The sequence below is a fragment of the Pinus tabuliformis genome, chromosome X (genome assembly GCF_031772625.1).
Source record: "Pinus tabuliformis cultivar Carrire ecotype Pingquan chromosome X, CPIR1, whole genome shotgun sequence".
Taxonomy (NCBI): Eukaryota; Viridiplantae; Streptophyta; class Pinopsida; order Pinales; family Pinaceae; genus Pinus; species Pinus tabuliformis.
In genome coordinates, this window is record NC_142308.1 from 359595508 (window position 1) to 359606155 (window position 10648).

The 10648-nt window shown below is 30.3% G+C and overlaps 1 protein-coding gene across 1 annotated transcript in view; it reads left to right on the forward strand.

Annotated features, from left to right (window-relative positions):
* Positions 1–10316, forward strand: part of LOC149139988 (MADS-box transcription factor 23-like) — a 129367-nt gene extending 119051 nt beyond the window's left edge. The window contains exons 5-6 of the mRNA XM_089447803.1: positions 9774–9961; positions 10068–10316. Coding sequence (XP_089303929.1) covers positions 9774–9961; positions 10068–10092 — 213 coding nt within the window. The 3' untranslated portion in view covers positions 10093–10316. The remainder of the gene's footprint in view (positions 1–9773; positions 9962–10067) is intronic.
* The last annotated feature ends 332 nt before the right edge of the window (positions 10317–10648 follow it).

Below are 10648 nucleotides of genomic sequence, written 5' to 3' on the forward strand. Positions count from 1 at the left end.
CTTTTCGAGTCTTCGTCATATTTTGTGCTCGGCATATGCACCTTCATTGGGTACAATTCCCATATAGAAGGATGCTTACTCAACTAACTCAATTGTAAGTAAGTGAATTCTCATGCAATGAATATAACGCTACGCTAGCTTATCTAATGTTATGACTTGAAGTAGGGTGGCCTTGTCTCCTAACTGGTGAATGACAGTGAAGTAGGTGAAGCTAGTTGACTATGGGTTGGATAACCCGCGGTTAGCATGAGAAAAGTAGGTGTGTTGAGCTTAAAATAGGTGGGTCACATCTGGAACTTGGGACCTATCCTGGCCAAGATATATAGCATAGATGAAGCCGCCAAACTCTCTATTCGATCGAAATAAATGACCGACACTAGGAAAATGTAATTCTCCCTATTCTATTAGTGACCAGGAATTAACTTGACACTATTTTCTTGGGCAATAAATCCCATGTTGCATTATTATACCTGCCGCTGATTGGATACAACATATTGAGTTTTTCATTGACTTGCTATTAGTTTTTCTTTGACTAAAAAATTTTAAAATCTATCTAAAGCTTAACATTATGAAATTAAATTTATTATTTTTAGATAAAATTTATTTCTATTTATCTCAAATACGATTGGTTGAAATGTCCCCCCTCTTATTGTGTAATGATGCAAGAATTGACTTTTGTCTACTCTATTATTAATTACTATGTACTATATCACTAATTACTATGTACAATAAATATAAATAATTTGAAAAATAACATTATATATTAATTACTATGTACCATAAACACAAATGGTTTGTAATTAAATTCAAAAATTCCATTTTCTCATTGGTGTAAAGTATTGAATAGACAATTTTTATGGGTTTTATTTTTTAATTTACAAAAAAATAATTAAAAAATATAAATTTGAAAAAAATATGTAAAAATAATATGTATATAGTTTGTACAACTCTCATTATATCAATCTATACTCTAATGACATGACATGTGTACTATAATATGAGCATTATATAAAAAAATTGTCATCATTCAATATTAAATAAATAATTATTAACTTGTTATCATTCTCTTCAATGTCAATTATATATATATATATAAAACTTTTATCTACCAAAAAAATGTTTAATTATATTAAAAAAATTAATAAAAAAAAGGTTAAACAAATATTCATCTAACTCATTTTACAATTTTATTATTGCTTGGAGTATATACAACACATCATGACATTAAAATATTTTATTAAACTAAACAAGCAAGGAATGCTAGCTATGCGACCTTGTTATAAAAAAAACCTAGTCACATAAAATAGCAAAAAAGACTTGATTGAGACCATGCATAAGTTCAATTCATTGTTCAGACATACCAATAATAAATCGAGTGGATATGATTATCATTAAGAAATATTGGAGGTGAATGTGAAGCAAGGACTATTCGGAGTGAAAAAAATAATAATAAAGATCATAAGCAGTTGCTCATGTTGAGGACACAAAATCATATGTTGACTAGACTCATTGTTATCATAGTAAGTAGTATAGAAAGTTTGAGTATATGAATTTCTCATTTCAATTCATGCACGAATGAGTTATATAAATATGCACGTTGTCACAAAGTATCATAAATAACACTCTCTCTCACTATTCATGAAATAAGAATCATGGGAACAATAGCTTAGGCATGTATGTGTAGAGAAGCGAGGTGTGGAGGAGTGTGGATATGCAGAGTTATGCACTATGAAGCCTTCCTCTGCACCTTGACTCCACTACAATAAAAACCCTGTGCAATATTAGGCATTGATTACCATGCGTACAATCTCGATAATATCCTTGTGTAGTGTTGGGCGTTGGGTACCATGTGTGTAACCCCCATTACCACTATGCAGTGTTGGGCATTGGTATCCATGCATGAAATTCTCCATAACACATCTACACAATGTAAGGATTGTGTGATATTCCCTCCGCAAGGGGTGACATATGTAGAGGTGATGAGATACCCTTGTCATAACTTTAAATTGATTTATCTCTTAAATAAACACTATTATGTGTGTGTGAGATTTAATATGTTAAATGTTACGCACACAAAAACACATATATGACCTCACATAATATATTTAAATTCATGGTTGTGTATGCACTGTGCATAGGGATTACACTCGTCATATGTTCGTATGTATATCTAGATGGGCAAAGTCCGGTAATTTCACTTGCAATACTTACAGTGGAGCAGGTGTGGTAGATTATGTAATTTGCTCACATGGTTTGTGTGAGAAAATGGAAGAAGTTTTGGTTGGAGATCAGTTGTGGGATTTGAAATCAGATCACAAGCTAATTTATTTATGTTTCTCTTGGATTGGAAAAAAACAATTAGAGTCAAAAATTCAGCTTGTCCAACAAAATCTCCCACAAGGCAGAATTATTTTGACCCCATAAAATTTTAATACCTTCAAAATGACGCTAGAGAAGCTCTTTGAGAAGGATAAAATTACAATTCACAACCTTCATAGTCATGAATTAACACATTTAATTTAATGCACGCTTGCAAAGTGCAAAAGAACACAAATTAAGAAGTCTGAAACAAATTTCTTTCCGATTCATGCTTGGTTTGACGAGGAATGCAAAAAGGCAAGGAGAATGTGGAAAGAGTCAAACAAGGATTACATAAAGATCAAATCGTACAAGCGGTTATTAAGAAAGAAAAAGGTTGATTTCATGGTTTCAAGGAGGGAAGAACTAATCTTCCTTGGGAAAAATAATCCCAAATTATTTTGGAAGGAGCCCCAACCGAAAAAGATACAAATTGGAAATTATATTACAACTTCTAAATGGTTTGACTATGCAAGAAAACTCTATGAGCAGATTCCCAAGGTTGACCCTCCCCCCTTGGTCTACACTAATACTGAACCCTTCACGGTACAAGAGGTAGAGATGGGTATCAAGAAGTTGGGTGTCGGAAAAGCAAAAGACTTAGCTGAACTCCAAGAAGAATATCTAAAGTGGGGCTCAAAGATTCTTGCACCTCACATTACAAAAATATTCAACAACATCATACAACAAGGGCTCCCCATAGATTGGTCAACTAGTCTGGCAATACCTCTTTTCAAGACCGGTGACGTCAATAATCCCTCCAATTATAGGACCATCATGATAAACCATTTGTTTGCAAAGCTATTTGGAAGCATGCTAGAAAACAAAATTAGCAAGTGGGCAAAAGAAAGAGATAAGCGTGCTAAAGGGAAAGCAAGTTTTAGACCTAAACATTCCACAGTTGATCATTGCATAACTTTAAGGCACATCATTGAAAAATTTTGGGAGAAAAAGGAAGAAATCTTTTGTTGCTTTGTTGATTTCAGAAAAGCATTTGACTCGGTGCCTAGGGATAAACTTTGGTAGAGAATAGAGGAACTTGGGGTTCCTAAACATTTGAGAGCAGCTGTGCATATGCTATATGAAGATGTGAAAGTAAAAATTAGAACTTCAGCAAGCATTTCTGAAAGTTTTAGAAGCGATATTGGGGTCAATCAAGGTTGCCCACTGTCTCCTACCCTTTTTGGTTTATCTATCGACAAGCTTGAGGAGTGGTTAAATTCGCAAGGGGGTGATGGTATCTATTTGTGAAAGTTTGTTATAAGGCTTCTTTTGTATGCAGATGACCTTATTCTGATTGCTAAATCGGCTCTTGGTTTGCAAGAGCACTTACTATCCCTTGAGCATTTTTGTAGAAGTGTGGGGATGCAAGTCAATATCAGCAAAATGAAAGTAGTCGTCTTCTCTAAGAAAAGAAAACATAACCAGTATAAGTTCTACTTTGAAGGCAACATTCCAGAAGAAGTTGCAGATTACAAATACCTAGGGATTGACTTCAACAAAAATATAAGCTAGAATGGTTGTAGAAAGAAAAGAACTTTGGGGGGTTGGAAAGCATTTTATGCTTTTAAAAATAGGTGTAGAGAGGCAGAGTTATGGGACTGGAAGACCACTCAGACTCTTTTTTGGCTTCTAGTGATTCCAGTGATTTCCTTTGGTTGTGAACTGTGGGCTAGCAGTACCTCCGACATGCAGTGGAGACAAATTGAGAAAATTCAGAAGTGTTTGATTACAAACAAATTTAAGATTAAAAGTGCAGTTCCTTATGATATCTTATTAAGTGAAATAGGGACTGCTCCTATTGAAGCAATTTCTATGGTGCGAGTCATAAGGTATTTAAAAAAAATTGAGCAAATGGAAGAGGGTAGATGGCCTAAGGTTGTCTTTAATGATAGATTGTGCAAGAGCAAAAAAACTTGGATGCAACAAAATAACAAATGGTTTAGTAAATGGGGTATTTGCTTGAACACATGTCCCATAAACAGCAAATAGATAAAAGCTTTTGTTATGGAAAAGTTCCACAAACGTACTTGGGATAAGGAGTAAGGAAGAAAGAAAAATTACTATATTGAAGTGTTTAATCCCACTCATAATCATCAACCAAAAGCATACATAGAGGCCAATATCTCTTAGAGAGCCAAAATTCTTATTTCTCAGTTAAGGACTAATTCTCATCAACTCCATTGTGAAATAGGGCGTTGGAAAAGGCCAAAGGAAGTGTGGGAGGAAAGGGTATACACTTTTTGTTCTTCCGGAAAAGTGGAAACAGAAAAACATTTCATTTTAGAATGTGAGGCGTTCAAAGACAATAGGGAAAGTTATGCAGATATGTTGGCAGCTAGCTCTTGGGATAATCTATTTAGCGAGGGGTTTGTCGAGAAGCTGGGAGCATTTATTGTGAAGCTTCATAGAAAAAGGGCCAAATACATCAAGCAGATGAAGAAGCAATCTGTCCCATAGGCTATCTTTAGCCTCGTGGACGTTAAAATAATTTCTTTCTTTCTTTCTTTCTATGTTGGGTGTGTATGCCTTGCCATGTGTACAACATCCACATCTAGCCAACATGAAATGCATATCATATGCATACACCTTGTGTGCACTGTAAGTTATAATACCTTTCCTCGACTCATGAATTTATTGGGTCTACGCATATGTCATTCTAGTGTATTGTGAGTTTAATAAATTTGAGTTGATTGGCTACATGTATGCATTTAATTATAATGATTAGTGCCATAGGGTTCATAGGGTTTAGCCACAATTCATTGAGATAATGTAATCAGAAATAAGTATTTATTGGCTAAGTGTGGAGGAAGCTTTCATTGTGTTTCAAAGCTTTTTCTGCATTCTTAATTTTATATTTAAAGATGAAGGTGTACAAAAAACACTTGTTTTTTTTAACTTATTGTTATTGTTATTCATGCAAAATATTCATGGTTGTGAGAGCACTTAAAACTTCTTTAATTGTTTACGTGAAGTCATATTTAGTGAAAGAAAGAACGAGAGAAAGAGTGTGTAGGAGTATGTGTGTGCATAGCAAGGAACACAAGCCTCCACATTTTAACACCTCTATACTTCCGCATAACGAGGTCAGGCTCAAAACAAACCAGCCCTTGCATGGGAAGAGGCATTTCCTTGCATGTAAATAGCATCGAGACAAATAACAATTGCAATTTCTCTCAAAGTCAAGATTCAAATCTCCAAGTTCAAATCTATCCATTGGTTATGTTTATTAACAATAAATTTTGGAATGAAACTCTTAAGATTATTTTGGTTGAAGTGGAATCATGGCAGTCATGTCTTCTCCCATAATATTTGTCATTTGCTGGGATTGATTTTTTAAATTGTTTCTATTGGTAATTTTATCAAATGAATACACTTTTGAATTTATTTTAATTAATGTTTATGCATGGATATTGTTATAAAATAAAAAAATCCAATTGCCTTTGCATATTAAATCTTGAAACATTGTTTAAGAAGTTTTGCATAGATAATGTAATAAAAAGAAGTATTTATGGGTGGAGTGTGAAGGCGCAGAGTAAGCTTTCATTGTGATTCCTCTACATTCCGCTCAATATATCAATGTTACTTCCTTTGCACCTCCATACTTCGCGCAATGTATCAATTTTATGGAACCCCATCAATTCTGGCATCATTGGACAAACCACTAGCAGTGTTAGTGTTAGTGTCATAGCATTCACCAAAAAACAACACACCCCCCCCCCCCCCCCCCCCCTTACTTGCATAAAGGACCCGCTCATAGCACTGTGCCAATGCCAGTGTCAGAGCACTCACCAACAAAATGCCCACTCACAAAATTAGCTTCATTTTATTATTTTAAAATGATTTGTCAGGCACTAAAAAATACCAAAAATAAATCACCCTCCACTAGGGGAATTATGTCACATCAAGGCTCGCTCAACCAATGGAAAATTAGAAATAAGATTTCCAGAAATTCGAAACTTATTTTTGAATTCAACATTTTCCCAAAACTTTGGTTAAAATTGTAAAAACTCGACAAAATAATGGAGATTCAACGCACTTTGGCTACAAAGTGAGTGTTATAGTCCCTAGCAAGACAAAGGCTAATAATACACCAAACTCATACTACAACATAATGCTTAGAAAAATTCTAAACACCTCTTACCATCATAATTCTTAAGAATTCATTTATATTCCTTTAGAGTAATAAAGAGTACAATGTCAAGTTTATAAAACTATAAACACCTTTTGTTCTTATAGAAGTAAGAACAACTACCATATTGCAAATTTGGAGCTTATAACAAATTGTATATATATATATATATATATGTATGTATGTATGTATGTATGTATGTATGTATGTATGTATGTATGTATATATATATATATATATATATATATATATATATATATATATATATATATATATATATATATTGCTATGAATAGATGTGACAAATTATTGATAATATAAAAATAATAAAAATAAATTTAAATTAAATAAATATATAAATATTATTTATATGTCCTACATTCATTGGTATGGTTATAATTATTTTCTTTTATCTTGATGATATTGTTTTTTGGGCAAAGTGTCATTTTGATCTTAGCAAGCAACTTAGATTTTTTCAAAATTTCTGCTCCAAGATAGACATGATTGTAAATACCAACAAAACTAAAGTCATTATAATTAAATTCAAAAATATCACCTATGATACTTTTATTTACGATAACATCTCATTGGAGGAAGTTCCTTCATACAAATATATGGGAATAAACATTCATCGAAAGCTCAATTGGAATTATAGCTTTGCGAAAATGATAAATGGAAGTTAGAAAGCTTACTATCGACTTCGAAACAATTGTAAGTTGGCAAATATTTGGATTTGAGGGAAAAATCTCTTCTTTGAAACTCTTGTCACTCTTGTTATTTTAAACGAATGTGATGTTTGGGGTTGCAGTATATCCAAAAAATCATGGAAAAAGATTAAACAAATCCAAAAGTAGTTTATAACCTACAACCTCAATATTAAAGGAAACACTCCCTACCCTATCCTCCTGATTGAAGCATGTTTCCCCCATTTAAAACATGGCTATGACTAGGTATCTTATGTATAAGAATAAGTTATACAACATAGATCCAAAATATTTCCTAAAATTGCTTCTAACTCTAGCCAAAGCCCCCACCTTCGGCTCAACAAAAGGTGGCATAAGGATGCCCAATGTTGGTTAGACCATTGGGGAATAAATGAGGAGATCATTTTGCATAATCTGGATAAGGTTAAGAATATTACTAATTCCAATTTTAAGGAGAAATTGTGGGAAAATAAAGAGCTAGAGGGAAAAAGTAAAGTGCAATATTATAAGGAGGTGATCAACCCCAATATCAAAAACCAAAAAAATCTCTCTGACTTAATTAGTGTTAAGAAGAAAATAAAAATTGTCGAGATCAAAACTAGTTTTTATGAACTTCATAGTGAAATTGGGCATTGGTCAATTCTGAAAATGTCATGGGATGAAAGAGTTTGTCACTTGTGCAATCCTAAGAAGGCGGCAGATGAAAATAAATTTATCTTAGATTGTTCATCCTATACTCACATTCAGTCTAGTTTTCAAAATATTTGTCACACTACCAACCTTCTTGACCTTTTAACTCAATAAAACTAGGGTGACCTAGAAACACTTCATTTACTTCTTTTTGAGCATAGAAATAAAATGTTAAAGAATTACCATTAATCTCTTACCATTTTAAGGTATAGTAAACCATTTAGGTCTTAGTAAATGTTAATCATCATTACTATTATCATCATAATAAATAAAAAATTAATTAATAATAATTTATGATGATAAATAAAAAATTAATTAATAATAATAATAAATTATATATGGAGAAATATAAAGATACATAAAATAAGAATAAGAAATTTCGGATTGTTGTTGGCTCCTCATTTTGTATTCCTGGACATTGTTCTAGCAATGGATAGATTATGATTGTGGGAAGATTTCCAAATCAATCTATGTTAGATTTGGCGACTCTAAATTAGGATTGTGAAAGGTTAAAGTGGGAAGATTTCCAGATCAATAGTAATCTAGGTTAGTTTGGGCGAATCTCTAAAAATCTCTATTGTCTTTTCTTGGTTCTTGTATGCAATGGATTAGTGATCAATTTCCAATGGATACATTGGGAATCTATAACTATGCATATGTAAAAAAAAATTGTTTTTATTAATGTAAGATATTTGTATTTAAAAAAAAAAAAATCTATATATTTATCTTTATAAAATTTTAACTTTTGTAAAGTTATTATATTAAATTTATGATATTGCAATAATAAATATGAATTATAAATTATTAAAATGATTATTTTTAAAATTAATATAAAATTTTATTTTATATAAATTTATATATTTATTATCTATGTTATTTAGATTGTGTGTATTTTTTATTAATTTTAATATTTAGAAATATGGTTTTAATCTTATTAAGTACAGTTCGATATGAAACATAAATAATATACATTATGTTATGATTAAGAATGGATTGATGGGACCTATTGACTATATATATATATATATATATATATATATATATATATGGGGCAAGAATGAGGACAATCTCCAATCTGTTGTTCATAAATCGTGGAGTCACCTAAAGGTTGTGCAGAATACTCTACATGATGTTGTTGAACAGGGAATTGATATTGAAGAGTTCGATAGCAAATAAACACCTTCCTCTGGTCATTATGAGTGCTAACACTAACTTTAGCTCAATTCCCTTACTTTCCTTTGTCCCCATTTTGTTGCCCAATCTAAGCTCCCTAACCCCTCTCTCTTGCTATATATATATATATATATATATATATATATATATATATATATATATATATATACTTATTAGGTTTTTTTATGTTATTAAATAGTATTTTAATATTGAATAAAATAACGAATAAATTTTTTTAAATTTTATTTGAAAAATAAAATATTTCATATATTTTGGTTTAAAATTTTATTATCTACATTGTATTTAGTTGAGGGTTTATAATTAGTAGAATATTACGATAAGTTATAATAGGAATTTGTTAATTGTTTTGATGATAATAATTTAATGGATATGATGTTATAGAATTTTTAAATATTATTTTATTATAAATATTTTAATGTTAATATTAATAAAAGATGGAGCAAGTTTTTCATTTATTTTATATAAAAGTATAATATTGATATATTTTATTTTTGGTTTATCATTCTAATGTGTATGTTGTGATTAGGGTTCACAACTAGTGAAAGATCACGCTAAGTTACAACAACAGGTACGATATTTGTTAATAGTCATGAGTATAACAATTTAATGGATGTGATATTATTTATTTATCATGTAAATAATACATTTTATAACCATTTTTTAAATAATATTTTTATTGTTGTTTACTTTTACAGTTGAATACAATATTTAGACAAGAAGGGGCTAACTCATCCAGAGATGCTTGTTTATTCATGGAAACTATACCACAAGGAAATTGTGAAGTACAATCTTTGGAAAGTTCAAGTACTCATGCTAATCTACACTTGAATAACACTGAGGAGAATCAATATTTTGGTGACTATGATACTTCTTTACATTTGGGGTATGCTTTTATGTTAATGTATTGTATTATTCATTAAATTTAATAGCTTTTTATACTAATTAATTGTTATGATTTTGAAATGATTTTCATTTCTTATGTGTTTCAGGTTATCCAATCCAACTTATCCATGATTATGCTTGGCCTCTCAAGTATTACTTATGTATACAAATAGATATATTTATGTATACAAATAGTTATATGACATTATCTTGTATAGTGATCTTATTAGATAGTGTTAACTATGTAAAGTAGAGTAGTAATAGAAATTTTTATAGATTCATCATGTCACACATTGAAAATATGATGTATATAGTTTGGACTAAATGTGTATATAAGTGAGAGTATATATGTACTTTCTTTTTATTTGAAAATAATATATCATAATTTGTATAATAGGTTATATAATACTATTTTTTTTAATTATAAACAAATAAAAATTGTTTAGTCATGTTGTAGTTATTATTATATAATATATACTTTCAAATTTAATTTTTTTACAATCCACTTAAAAACACATAAAAATAGAAATTTAAAGAAAAAATAAAATTATATATATAAAATACATCAATTTTATAATAAATTAATTTAATGTTGAATTAATACCTACTAATAGAAACTCAAGAGATTAATTTTTTCCTTCATATAATTTTTTTAAATAATGCAAATATGAATTTATATCTATAATAA